This window comes from Nannospalax galili, unplaced genomic scaffold, assembly GCF_000622305.1.
Source record: "Nannospalax galili isolate Female #2095 unplaced genomic scaffold, S.galili_v1.0 scaffold191, whole genome shotgun sequence".
Taxonomy (NCBI): Eukaryota; Metazoa; Chordata; class Mammalia; order Rodentia; family Spalacidae; genus Nannospalax; species Nannospalax galili.
In genome coordinates, this window is record NW_008331484.1 from 6,364,737 (window position 1) to 6,379,686 (window position 14,950).

The 14,950-nt window shown below is 37.9% G+C and overlaps 2 protein-coding genes across 2 annotated transcripts in view; one reads left to right on the plus strand and one right to left on the minus strand.

Moving 5' to 3' along the window:
- The window catches only part of Cep290 (centrosomal protein 290), a 106,805-nt gene extending 105,657 nt beyond the window's left edge, over positions 1 to 1,148 (plus strand). The window contains exon 53 of the mRNA XM_029558973.1: positions 139 to 1,148. Within this exon, the coding sequence (XP_029414833.1) occupies positions 139 to 366 (228 nt within the window). The 3' untranslated portion in view covers positions 367 to 1,148. The remainder of the gene's footprint in view (positions 1 to 138) is intronic.
- On the minus strand, positions 902 to 13,162 carry CUNH12orf29 (chromosome unknown C12orf29 homolog). Its single transcript, XM_008824094.3, has 7 exons — positions 12,935 to 13,162; positions 9,412 to 9,529; positions 6,476 to 6,571; positions 5,812 to 5,928; positions 4,427 to 4,624; positions 2,738 to 2,907; positions 902 to 1,293 (listed from the first exon to the last, which is right to left on the minus strand). Exons 1-7 carry the CDS (start codon positions 13,022 to 13,024, stop codon positions 1,105 to 1,107), a joined length of 978 nt encoding a protein of 325 aa, XP_008822316.1. The 5' UTR covers positions 13,025 to 13,162; the 3' UTR covers positions 902 to 1,104.
- Between the last annotated feature and the right edge of the window lie 1,788 nt (positions 13,163 to 14,950).

The following is a 14,950-nucleotide window of genomic DNA, read 5'->3' on the forward strand; positions in this document are numbered from 1 at the left end:
TACAATGGAACCTTAGTAACAAAAATAAAAGTATTTGTCATTATATTTTGCTATTCAAATTATTTCTAGCTTTCATTTTTAGAATCAAATGTCTTAAATGTCATGCCAATACCTTGTATTCCTTTGTGTGACTTTTAGGACGAAATTAAGAAGCTGAAAAAAGAACTGGAAAATTTTGATCCTTCATTTTTTGAAGAAATTGAAGATCTGAAGTACAATTATAAGGAAGAAGTGAAAAAAAATATTCTACTAGAAGAGAAGTTAAAAAAACTTTCTGAACAGTTTGGACTTGAATTAACTAGCCCTGTTGCTGCTTCTGAAGAGTTTGAAGATGGTGAAAGTTCTAATAATTTCCCTATCTATTAAAGGACATATTTAACTATAGTAAATATTTTACAAGTTAAAGTTTCAGGTGGAAATCAAGAAAGTCTCTGGACTATAGCCTTTACATCTCAAAATATTGTATTTTTGCTTAAACTGGAAGCTTTAGTAAATAAAATATTTAATTTTTAACATAGTATAAAAAGTATATTTTTGAAGACTTAAGTTATGATTATACAGTAATGAGCTATGATTAGTTTATCTTTGTAATACCAAATTTTAAAAGCATGAGGATAAACTTTTGACAATTTAAACATTTAAAATAGAAATTTTACATATACTTACATACTTATATTGTGTTAAGATATTATAATCCTAACTATGTATACAGATACATAGCTATATACACATTTAGACGTTATGACATATATTTTGTTAAATAGTGGGCAAGATTAAAGACAGCTTAAACTATTTTGAAAATAAATGATAAAAAATTGTTGGTTTAGTTACCTTTAACATCCAGTTATACTGGACAGAATTCACCCTTTGTATAGCCTTGGGAACTTATTACATTTTTTTATTTCCAGAGGTTAAGATTATTTTGATGTTAAGTGAAAATTTGAATAGGTATTTGTTTGGAACTGGAAAGTTAAATTTCTTAGAACACTAGAAGACATTGATATTTTCACAATAAATAGGAATCTTAAGGTATTTTTGCCTTTTTTAAGTAAGGCAGAATACTGAAGATTGTAATATAACAATAATTCCAGTTGTATTTCCATTTTATACATCAAATATTATATCTTTGAGCCTACCAAATTTCTGCTTATCTATTTTAAAAAACTGATTAAACAAACACTTATTGTCAAAAGTATAGTCATATTTGTTCAAGTTCATGTTAATAATAACTGGTTTGGAATTCATGTAAGTATCTGGAAGTGGCCAGCATAAACCAAGATGATGGCGATGGACCTAAAGGGAGGAAAAAAAGGGTTTAACTTAAGTCTCCAAATAAGTAGCATCTTAATCTGCTTAGAAATGCTTACTCTGGGTGCCTACTACCTCCCAGGTACTAGGCAATGCACTGCTTTATCTTACTCTTATGTTTGAGATTTTTATAGCTGTTCTGTTGACATATTACATATTTACTTGTCTGCTGTCTAGCTTCCCCATTAGCATGTGAACATCATGAAGGCAGAGGAATTGTTGACTACTGCCAGTACCTGGAACATGCCAGGAACATAACCAGGTGTTGCTCTAAAATTTAATGAATATAGAGTCTGTTGCTGAACAGAGACAAAAGAAAAATGTAAGCCGGGAGCTAGTGTTACCAAAGGATCTGATAAGAGGTGGGGTAGCAGGGCAGTGTTGGATTCTAGTTATTTACATGTGGTTAGGACACTGCTATGTAGCTATATCCTCTGAACTAAAGCCTCTCATAGAGTGAGACTCTTTACACTCAGGAAGTAAACAGACCTCACAAGTCTCAGGAAACTCCTAAAATTGACAAGATTCACAATGCTCTCCCAGAGGTTCGACAAGCACTAACAACTGCTGGAGAGAGGAGACTGTCTTCCCACTGCCCAAGCTGTCTGCAGTTTGTTCAGGAAGTTCCCAGGATATAGCTTTTGTGAACCACCAACTCATGCTGGGCTGGGCTTCTCAGTGATGCAGCTGCCTTTGAGCCATCCATGCTTCTGTGAATATACCTTGACCTATTCTCCTCTAGAAACCCCAGTAAACTCACTGGTTCACTAAGCTGGATTTGGGTGAAATCCTTTCTTTGGTCTGTTCTAGGTGCCTTGTCTGTGTCTCTCTATAAAAAGTATTACATTAAAATTAGCAGCTATAGATTAGACTCTTTAAGAATTGATAACTAGATACATGAAGTAATGGAAGAGGGCTTAAAAATAATGAATACAAGTTTTTAATTTGAGTGAATAATGTGGAGTTGGGAGTGATAAGATTAGTTCAGTTTTGAACACTGACTTTCATAAACCTATGAGAAATCAAATAGACAAGTCCTGGCGACAGAAAGACACAAAGTGTGAGATTATGTATTCTGTATAAAACTGCTTGGTACTTTTTTACGCAATGAATTCCATAAGTTAGTGTGGAACGTACTGAGTTAAACTAGGCACAAAATGTCTCAGAGAACATTAATATGCCACATGAATACCCAAGAGGGGAGACATATTACCATTTTAATTCTGAAGCACATCTGGTTTAACCAATGCTCAACCAAACAGACCATGACTTATGGTGTAGACATAAATTTCCAATAAATTTGCTTCTGTTTAGCATATGAAATAAGGGAATTATACTTACTAACTGCATATCAGAACTGATACAATTTGTACAGAGAATATGATGCTACTTCTTTAAGAACATAATTCAACATATTTTTTGTCATTACCTTAATTAAACAGCCATCACCGCAATGCCATACAATCCCTTCAATTTTGCCCTCTCTGCAGCCTTCAAACCAGGACAACAGGTCATTGTGTTTCAGTGCAGGCAGATTTCTTACTTGAAATGCTCCATGTGGTATAAGAAAATGTAGTGGATACTTCTTGCTTCCTAGCCCTTAAATGGTAAAGTTCCCATTAGCCTTGTTCTTTCAAAAGAACTCTTCGGGAAGTATGAGAAAATGTACCTCACCAAATTTCAAAACATCATTTTAAACATAACATAAACAAAAAGTTTAGTTGGTTTTTTGAAGAGACTGTAATCCCATATGCAGTATGTCCTGTCCTCACTCGTGTGATGCTTCTTCCAGTAAATCTAACACCTTCGTGTACACTCCACACCAGGAGTTGGCATGCTGACCTATACACCAAGTCCAGATAGACATCTGTTTTTCTAAGTAGTTTCAATGAAATGCAGACTTACCCATTCACGGAAGTACTACCAATAGCCTATTTCAAAGGCATGGGTTAACAAAGATTAAAATATCTGCCATCAACGTTTTGCACAAAAAAAATCTACCAACTTATTCTACATCATTAGCCACATGCCACATTCAGTTATCATTCAACATTTGCCAAATAGCTGCACATATCTTTGGTTCTTTATGTAAAGGTGTTTGGTTTTTTTTTTATTTATTTTTTTTATTTATTTTTTTTTTTTTGTGAGACAAGGTCTCCCTGTAGCCCTAGCTGGCCTGGAACTCAGTAGACCAGGCTGACCTCAAACTCAAGAGAGATCTGCCTGCCTCTACCTCCCAAGTGCTGGGACTAAAGGTGTATACCAACATACCCAGCTGTATGTAAGTTTTATACCTGTCAGTCAGTCTACTTAATAAAAATTGTGTGTATGTGTGTATACATAATTGTGTGGAGTGGAGGCATGTGCATATTTGTGCAAACATGTGTAGAGGCCAGAAGTCCTATTGGGTGTCTTCCTCAATTGCTTTCCACCTTAGTTTTTGAAACATAGTCTCTCATGAACCTGGAGCTCAATGGTTAGGCTACACTGGCTACCCTGCAAACCCCAGGGATCCTCCTATCTCTGCCAATCAGTTCTGGTACTATAGGTATGCACCACTGTGCCCCGGCTTTTAACATGGATGCTAGGGATCTGAACTTTATAGACAGAGCCATTTCCCTAACCCTTGAAAGATCTCTACAGGTTTGTTATTACAGCTTTAGTGTCTTTTGGTCAATGTTACCATTCTGTCAACACTGGACTCCAATAATCTCCACATGTATTCAGTTCATTATGGTATATAGTCTCATGCTGTACACAGCATCTTCTGCCAATTCTTACTCTCCCCTATTTTCATTAATGTAAAGTAATTACCTAGCAGGAAACAGTATATTTTCACCTAACTAACTCAACTAAAATTCATAAAGCAATGGAAAGTTGCATCTCAGTGATCACTTTCATGCCTAGTTGTTAATGCTATTACAGGGAAGAATGATAAGATAAGGTCAGCCTTTTGCATTAATAAATCAAAATGGCTAGTCATACATAAATTTGCCCATGAACATAAGACTTACAGAAATGGATGTGGTCTTAGGAAACAAACATGTTATTTCTTTAGTGTGTATGTGTCTTTTAAGTTGAACTGAGGAAGTTCTCTTTATAAAATGTTTTCACTTACCATATGGATTTCCATTGATATTTGTTCCTATGAGCTCCAAAGTTTGCTCTAAAAGCTCTGACAGTGGCACCGAACTAATTTCTAAAAGTCCTGGATCATCAGGATGGTGCCTCAGTACCAGGGCAATTCCAAGTTCATAGTTAACTACAGAAGAATGCCAGCAATACTGTTTGCTGGTTCTCTCAACTGGTACCCAACCTATTAGTTAAAGAAAAAAAATATTTTTATCACATGGGTTCTATTTGGATTGAAATTATAGGCAATTTTAATTTTTGTTACAAATATTCCATATTTTCTAGATATCCTATCATGCAGACACTTAAAATAAGTCTGATGTGGCAACATATGCCTTTCATCCCATCTCTCTGGAGGCAAAGGTAGGCAGACCCATGAGTTTAAGACCACTGTGGCCTACATAGTGAGTTCCAGGCCTGCCAGGGCTAAAGGCTCTCTCTCTGTCTCTTTCTCCTCTCTCTTTCTCTCTCTTTCTCTCTGTCTTTTTGAGACAGGATCTCCCTATAGCCCCAGATGGCCTAGCACTTGGGTGTAGACCAGGCTGGCCTTGAACGCACAGAGATCCGCCTGCCTCTGCTCCCAAGTGCTGGGACTAAAGAGGCATGTGCTACCATGCCCAGAAAGGTCCTGTCTTTTAAAGGGGGAAAAAAAATCATGGAAAAGTTAACAGTTTTATTACTCTTTTTTTATATTAAAAATGATTCATTTGGTTATTCTTTAGTAGAATTACCTTGCCACCAACCTATTCTTCCTATATAGCTCACCTTGGATCAGTAACAACTGAGAATCATTCTAAGACAGTGTCAGAGACAATAGATAAACACAGTAAGTGTTCCTTGTTGCTCTGATCACACTGAACAATTTATCAATTTCCTACTTACTGTTATTCCTTCCTACTCGTATTACTAAAATAAGCCTCCTCAATATGGAGAATTCACTGCAGAAAAAATGTTCCTGTGACCAAAATTTTGGCCTTTAATTCTCTGGTAAATGTAGTAACTTCTTTGACAATCTGCTAGGCTCTAGTGAAGCTTATTCCACATTTACCATAGGTCTGTTTCCAAAATTTAAATTTAGTTTTGTTGTATCTCTATATTATCTTCAGAAAAAAAACAAAAAATGTCTCTAAATTAATGGAATGCAAGCCCATTCAACACTAGGGTCCCCATCTTCTGTCACAGATGAGAGCTGATAAAAATATACCCATTTTATGAAAGTCCAAACTGTTAAGACTTTCAGTAAGCTTGATTCTAAATTTTACACTATAAATATCAATAAAACGAAGAACTAGATTAAAGCTAGTGTCTGGCCAGACCTTTTGTTCTTTATACTATTCAACACAACAGCATGTGAGAGTAGATATCTGATACCAGGAATGTGTCCATTTTCATCAGGTACTGGATGCCCATTGTGCTGCTCTGCTTCCTTCGCTGCTATCCAACACTCTGGAATAGGTTTGAAATCTTCCTCAATATTCCAAAGAAATTCTGAAAGGAGTCAGGTAATCTTATTAATGGTGTTACTTTAAGAAACACAAACTTACTAAACAGATTCAAAGTGGAAGTCCAAATAAAACATCTATTTCATATACTGATAGTCTCTATTATCGCTAGCATGCAACTATAAAAAGTTAGGGTATTAATATTATAAATTTTCAGTACATCACTATATATAAGAGTGAATGTAAATAGATAATGGATACATGTGTGTAATATGGAGAGACAGCGATACCAGCGATACAGTAATTAAAGATACCAATTATCCTTTGAGATTTGTACTTGAGTTTTGAAACTTTTTCTCATGCAAACCAAATGAAAATCTCTTATTATAATATTGTATGTATATAAAGAAGTTACAGAAATATTAGAAAAATATTTTAAAATCCTTTTCAAGATAATATTCTTTTATATATAAATACTCAGTTTTCTTTTTTGCCAAAATGGATATTCAAGCAGAATATATAGAAATACCCTAGCAAAAGACCACAAATTTCAACTATTTAAACATGAAAAGTTTAAAGAAAAACCGACTAACCTTTTGAGTTTTCTTTTGAATGTAGAAATTTTTTAAATCTTTTGTCAGCTTGTTTGTTAGGTTTTCTATCTAGTCGAGCCCAAAGGTATGGCTGACCTAAAAATGTGATAACACAAGGACAAAAAATAAATAAAACTTATCCTGAAAGATAATTGTGTAAGAAAAGCAGCAACCTGAAAAGACAAGAGGCTTAGGCAACCCAAAACCCACAACACTGATTCAACCCCTATCTGTGAGGAGACATGCTTTTTCAAAGACTTTTTTTAACTTAAAAAAAATTTATTATGTATGAATGTTATGCCTGCATGTATGTAAGTTCACTCATGTCGTGCACTGCCTGTGGAAGACATAAGAGGGTATCAAGTTCCCTGGAACTGGAGTTACAGATGTTTGTAAGATGTCATGTGGGTGCTGGGATTCAAACCAGGTTCTTCTGCAAGAACAGCCAGTGCTCTTAACTGCTGAGCCATCTCTCCAGCCGATGCACTTCTTTTGTTAAACAATGAAGAGGATGAGATAAAAATCCTTCTTTGCCTGGGCGTGGTGGTGCATGCCTTTAATCCCAGCACTTGGGAGGCAGAGGCTGGCAGATCTCTGAGTTTATGAGTTTAAGGCCAGCCTGGTCTACATAGTGAGTTCCAGGACAGCTGAGACTACAGGGAGACCCTGTCTCAAAAAGACCAAAAAAAAAAAAAAATCCTTCTTTGATAATATTGAATGATCCTATTTCTAAATTCCCCAAATGAGAACCAGGTCATTGTGTTTATACATGCCCTGAACATTGCACAGGGTTAATACGCAGGTTACTTCTGGCAGATCTGGAAAGAGACAGACCTGTTTGGCATGGCTCTGACGAGTCAAATAATAAAACAGGCAGATGACAGGTGTTGCTTTTGTAATCTTGGATCTGGGGAGTCTAGGTTTGTGCCAACATTCTTTGTTGTTAACAGTCAAACTCATGAATTGCACCTGGTCTCATTAAGACTCCTGGAGGACTCGTTGTGAGTGGTTACTTAGCTGGAAGATGCCTACATGACCAGCAAGAAGAGAAAAATCCCCAGCTCTAAGACTCAATTTTGGAGTCCCCAAATCGGAAATTGTTACCTGTACACATCAGTGGCCACTGATCTGAGAAAAAGTCCTATTGTGTCTAGAAGTAGGACATAATACAGATTTCATCTGGTTTTGTGATAGTCTTATTTCTGATATCCTTGCTATGTTATGTATTTATCAAAATGGGGATATGGAAACATTGTCATCTTTGGCTTTGCCACGTGAGCATTCTTTATTTTTTTGAGACAGGGTCTTCCTGTAGCCCCAGCTGGCCTGGAACTCACTATGAAGACCAGGCTGACCTGCCTCTGCCTTCCTCCTGTGTGCTGTGATTAAAAATGTGCACCGCACTCGGCTCCCTAAGAACATGAACATTCTTGAACAGTTAGCGCCAACCTGGTTTAACTGTTACTGTCATGTACATCACTCATATTGATGCACACTAAAGCTTCTTAATATGAGAGCCTGAAAAATCTCTTATTTCCTCAAATATATAAAATCAAAGGTTCATAAAAATTACTAATTTTACTTTGGTTCAGAATCTCTGTGTTACTTACTAGCTACAATATACATAATATAAAGAACCTGATTTAAAATATATTTTGTAGTTTCTGGGTGAATTTTTGTAGTTTACTGGTAAACCTAAAAAAATGCATTTCACTTAAATCATTAGGATGGCTGCTATCACCAGAAAAAAATAATAATGGAAGTTGAGTAATGAGGATATGGAGAAACTGGAGCCTCTGTGTCCTGGATCCTCTAGTGCAAACACTATGGAAAATGTCTCATGAGACCTCAAAAAAATTATAATTATCATATGATCTAGTCATTCATGCTGGTTCACACTGCCCCCCCCCAATACTGGAAGCAGGACCTCAGGAGACTGATTTACCATTATTCATTGCAGCATTAACCACAACAGCAAAAATGTAGGAACAATCCAAAGCCCATTGGTGACCAAATGGATAAACACAGTATACTTTATACATACAATGTAACATTAAGCAGTCTTAAAATTGAATGCAGCCTGATACATGCAGATACAGATAAGCACTGAACTAAAGTAAGCTAGTCAGAAAAAGACAAGTATTTTTTGAAAAAGTAGAATTCGATACAGGAACCTAGGGAGAGGTTCTGTGAGGAGATGAATGAGGAGGGTCCTGGGGGCACAGTTAGTTCTGTAAGATGATGCATTCTGGAGATGGATGGTGGTGATGGTGTAAACATAAGAATGTACTGAAAACCATTGAATTACATACCATCTTAAAATAAGGTTAAGATGGGAAAACTTTTATGTATATTTTAATCAGTTGAAGGTTTTCTTAAGTGTATTTCAGAACAGATTTCTTGGTAACACAAGGACTATGTCCAGGGCTTGTTTACCTATTTTTGTTGCTGGAACCATTAGTAATTACAAACAATATTTCTTTTCAAGGTACTTTCCCCCTCAATATTGCCAACAATTTGTGTTTGAACTTCTCTTTTAAAGTACATGAGAATGAAATTAATCAGAGACATAGCCAAAGGTAATAAAAGCACTGGGATGGTGCAGTGACAGCTGTGGACAAACCCAGGTTCCATTTCAGGAGTTCAGCCATTCATTCATAACCACACAGTCTTGGAAAATTATGGTTTATTGTGCAAATGAGGGATAATAGGTAAGACACATTTATCTGCCTGGCTTTTAGTAGGCATTAACTTAATGTCAGTCATCTTTCTTTCTTCCCCGAAGAGAAAAAACAAATATAACCATCATGACCTATTTACTGTACTACTATAATTAAAGTTTCAAGAGTTTCTGAAGAGAAAATACCAATTTCAGATGTACAAAGTTTATAAAAATGATCTAGATAATACTTTTAGTAAATATAATTGTATTTTACCTTTATAAGTAGTAACATAGCAGCATGTTCCATCCACTTTTTCTGTTGCAATTGCATTGTATACATCTGCATCTAATGCCTTGTCACTTAGCGTTTCAGTTGCCAAAACTTTAAATGGCTAAAAGAGAGAAAACAGGTTTAAGATTAACAGCCTCTGCCTTGACACACATGTTCTCCTGAAATGTTCCTAATTTCATTAGTTCTAAAGGATTTTTCTATTCCACAAGAAATTTTAAAAGTATTTATTCTGTGACATTCTCCTCAATCACTTGCAGCTTGCTTTTTGAGTTTTTAAGACAAGGTTTCTCTGTAGCCCAAGCTGGCCTTGAACTCATGATCCTCCTGCTTTAGCCTCCTCAGTGCTGGATTCCCCTCTTGTCCCAGCACACTCAGCTCATCCCCTTTGTACTTAGTGTACATTATGTGCCTATATGAGTTTATATGTACCACATGTATGCAAGAGCCCTGGAAGGCCAGAAGAAGGCATCAGATCCCCTGGAACTGGAGTTACTGAGCTGCCATGTAAGGGCTGGGAACAGAACTGGGGTCCTCTGTAAGAACAGCCAGTGCTCTTAACTGCTGAGCCGTCTCTCATTGTGTCAGTCATTGTGTTTGGAGCTAAGAGCAGGTAAAACTAGAACACATACATGCTAAGCTAATTCCATAGGGTGTTTCTGGTAGGTCAACACATGTATTTACCAATCATAATTCTCAGTATTCCAAGGGTAAATCTATTCAATAATGAGACCTTACTCCTCTTACAAAGACTTTTTATATGTACAGTTGTTCTTTTTTTCAAATCATGCTTGGTTCTTGGTTAAGTCTTAGTGAGAGTCTGGTGATGTCTTCTGTCTCAGGCCACACTTTCAGGAAACAGACACAACGATGAATCTGAAGGTTTACCTTTTTAGTTTTTTAAGTTTTTTTTTTTTTTTAGCTTCTTGTAAAGCTGAAGTTCACATGCCTATTATAGAAAGCTTATATAAACAAGAAGTTATCAAAATGCTTTCTGGATGTCTCTTCGTGCTTGTTCTTCTTAACTTCATGAAAAACAAAAACACTGCTCCGTGGGAGAGCACTTGCCTAGCATGGTCAAGGCTCTGGGCTCAATTCAAAGTAGAGCAAACAAATAAAAGCCATCTTGGGAACTAGAGATGGCTCAGTGGATAAAGCACTTGGAAAGCATGATGATCTGGTTCTGATTCCAACACCTATTAGAAAAGCCTGCCATGGCAGCATGTTGCCTGTAATCCCAATGCAGAGACAGGAGGATTCCTGGAGCTTAGTGGCCAATCAGCCTAGCCAATCAGTGACTTCTGTGTTCAGTTAGAGACCCCTGTCTCAGCCATAAGGTAGGGAACAGTGAGATGCTTCCGTGGGTAAAAGCTCTTACCACCATGCCTGACGACCCAAGTTCAATCCCTGGAACCCACAAGTTGTCTTCTTTCATATGTGTGCCTTGGCATGTGCACCTTGCCACACCAACAAATGTAATTTTAAGAGGTGGAGAACAACTGAGGAAAACACCTAACATTGACCTCTGCTCATTCAGATGCGTGCGCACACACACACTTCACCAACAAAACGGGCATCTTAATTCCCTGGAGTTTATTCTTGATTCAGTTCTTGCAGGCAGAAATTTAGGAAGTTGAACAAGTTCTCCTTGAAAATATATCGCCTGCTTAAATAGGCAAATTAAACTCCGAAGGTTCCTTGTCAACAATAACTTCTTCCAGTTGTGAGGATTACTATGCCCATGGAGCTCTTTTTAAAAATATTTTATTTATGTGTTTTGCCTACATGTATGTATGTGTTTTGCATGTGTGCCTGGTGCCCACAGAGGCCAGAAAAGGATATGGATTCCCTTGAACTGGAGTTATATAAATAGTTGTGAGCTGCCATGTCAGTGCCAGAAACTGAAACCGGGTCCTATGCAAGAGTAGCAAGTGCTTTTAAGTGCTGAACCATCTCTCCAGCCCCACCTGTGGAGTTCTTGATGAGGGTAGTGTTCCTTCCATAAGTATCAGTACTCCGCAACATGACACAATACTGAAAAAAAGTTCCCTTTTACCTGTCATCAAACACTTTACTACTGCAAAAGCAAGGCCTGTGTGTTTAAGAATAGGTGAGGAAGGGGCTGGAAAGATGGCTCAGCCGTTAAGAGCACTGGCTGCTCTTGCAGAGGACCCGGGTTCAGTTCCCAGCAACCATATGGAGGTTAACAACTGTGTTTAACTCCAGTTCCAGGAGATCCAACGCCCTCTTCTGACCTCCATGGGCATTGCAAACAGGGGCGCACTTACAGACATACAGGTAATACACTCATACACATAAAATAAAAACAGAAAAAATTAAAAAAAAATAAGTGAGGAAGGGCAACTGGGTGGTCCTCTACAATGTCTGGATAAAAATGATCACTAGGATGACTAAGCTAATGAACAGTTATATGAATTTGAAAAACACTCTGGAGGCAATTCAAGCAGAGTAGTTAGCTTGAGAAAAATATTAATACCCAAGACACTAAAGATTTGGCAAAACAAGGAATCCACATTGAGATGGTTATAAAATAGGCTGAACCTAATTAATGAGAGAATTTGGATCATAATTAAGAATTTGTATTCTATGGTGTAAATACTGCTGTAAGATTTTCTTAACTGCAGAGAGATAAGTTTATTTTGCCTAGTATAGAGTGCTTTTTTAAGATTACTCCCCACCCCCAACATTCACTATCATTCAAAGATAACAATGTTGCATATTAGGTTTATTATTCTTTTCTAATAGCTGGCAATAGGGACATTGAGTAGTAATCGTGGGGTTTTACTAGGAAATGGTACTTATTCTGGGGACAAATAAACCCAACTAGGTAGTTCTATGAAATGAGGGGTAATTACATTGGTTGCAGTAGGAAGGATTATGAAAAGAACAAGAAGTTAAACGTAAGGAAACATAAAGGTTGATGGAAAACCCGCAAAAAGATTTCTAGGATCCTGTAATTCAACAAATGAACGCTGTGTACAACGCATAGCGGAACGACTGAAAAAACCTGAAGACGGGAACTCCAAAGTTAGAAGCAAGCAGGCAATTACTGCGAGTAGTGCATAGTCTGATCTTCAATGACCTAGTTAGGCTAGCTGTCAAGAGTCGAGGGTTCTAGGACACAACAGGTAAACCATGCCTTCTCATCTCTGCTTCCACATCACACTTTTCAAACAGTCGTTTCAGGTTAGACTGCCCCGATATATGACCACTCAGGTTTTTCACTCAAAGGTGCTAACCTGAGAAAAAAGGCATTAATTACGACGTGTGCTTTCAGACCTGGGAGAGCAAGTTTGAATCACCTGATCAGGAAAAGAAAAATCTTTCGCAAACTCCTCAGAACTAAGAAGGTGCAAGAATCTGGAGCTCAGAGCACACCGGGAACTTCACCGAAACCGCCCGGTAAAATCTGCAAGGCTCCCAGCCTCAGAGCCGCGCGGGACCCACCCTGGGGAAGGAGCTGCCCAGCAGCCCTCCCGCCCGGTACCTGATGCTCCCGCTTGGCGGAGGGCTCAGCTTTCACCTCCGTCACAAATACGCACGGCATCTTCCGCTGTACCGAGCCCAGGCGGCTCATGGTGGTCACGCGCAGCGCGACCTCACGGCGCGGATTCGCGGCAGACGAAGACCCGCAGCAGCCGGCGTTAACCGCAAAACCTTCGCACCCACGGACGGCTACCAAGCTGCCAAGGCACAGTCCAGCGAGGGGCGGGGACCCAAGTCCGGAAGCGACCGGGCTAGTCGCAGTGCATTCTGGGAGTTGTAGTGCAGCTGTGTAGCTCCTGGGCGCGTGCGTCCGCGGGCGTGTTTTTTCCTGGGTTAGGATGACCTAGAAAAAACAAAGATCCGTTACTCGGGTGTATGTACTTGGACACTACTTAGTAACGATGACATTTAAGGAAATTAATATCAACTTGTAAGTGATGAATCACTTTGGGCCTCAATTTAGTACCTTTCTAACATAACTTATGTTTTCGTTCTCTAAGAAATTCAGGGGATTGGAAACCCTGGAAAAGTTTAGAATTAACTTACATTCCCTGATTCCCAGGAAGAAAAACCGATTAAACTAATTTCCTAGAAAGAACACTAGAAAAATATGCTACAATGAACAGATCCGAGATAAAAAAAAAAAAAAAAAAAAAAGTTAATCACCACACAGTAACGATTCGGATGTCCTTTCCAGTGGAGTGAATTTAGCCATAAGACAAATCCAAAACTATAGGAATAGCAACAGCTATAATATTGTCAAGTTTTTCGTGGGAATCTTAAAGATGAGTTCCAACTTCAGAGCTAAAAACAGCCTCACCTGGCTTATTGTAAAATAATATTAGATGGTAAATAGTAAAATATGATTAAATGAGATAAACCTGAAATATTATATCATAGAAGGCCTGTCTCTGAAGCCAATAGTCCTCAGCCTGAAGTCATAGGGAATCTTTGGAAAAACAACTCATCTCACTTGAAGGTATCTCTGATCAGGGGACTCTGAAAGAATAAAGTATACACAAAAACAAGTTTACTGTTTTGTGATTGCTGGATTCAGAGGGGAAGGATGGCGAAAGAGATTAGTCATTTCAAAGTGTTTCTCTTAACCTAATTTTTTCATAGGACAACATACCCACAGAAGTCTTATAAAATGAAGCAAAAATAAGAAAAAACGATGCAGACTGTGATACCGGGACTAGAAACTTAGCATTTTTAAGTCAAAATTCAGTAACTTCATTGACCCTTCAGAGGAATCCTAAAAAGCAGCTTGTCTCATGTTCCTAAGACAAATGCCATTACCTACAGCTCTCAACTGTCATTTCCCAAACTGCCACAGAATATTCTAGATCGAACATTCTGTCATTTCTCAGAAAAGATAATCCCCCAGAAGCATTCCACTTGCTCTTGTCATCCCTCTGGAAGCACTGGTTAGTTACTTCAATGCCTGGAGCAAAGCTTCTAGCAGAACACAAGACCCCAGAGCAGGAGAGTACCACGGGATCTATTTGCAGTTATAAACTTGTACCCCAACTTTGATGGGTGGCAGCCATCAGCTTTGCCTGATTGTCATAATTCTAAAGTGTCAAAAAAGAATTGCCACAGGCCACTGTACTTAAAGACACACTACAGGAGTATAAACAGATTCTTCACTCACTGATGTGTTAATGTTCTAGCATACACAGAGAAGAGAGTTTCCCTTGGAAAGCACAAAATTTACAGGCCTGTACTCAGCAATGAAGACAAATGTCCCATTACCTTTCATTACAGGAAGTAAAAGTCCTCTGGAGGAGGTAGAATCATAGCTTTCCATAAAATAAAATGAAATTCACAACAAAAAGTGAAGTGGAAATAAAAAGTAAAAATAAGTGACAGGAAAAGGAAAACCTAAGAAGGGAAAAGTTCAGACACCTGATACTCTAAAGACTAAGTACACATACAATGTACTATGAAAATTAAAAAAAAAAAAATCCCGTGCCCTTGTGAATTTGACCTGATTTTGCCATGTCTAATGGAAAGT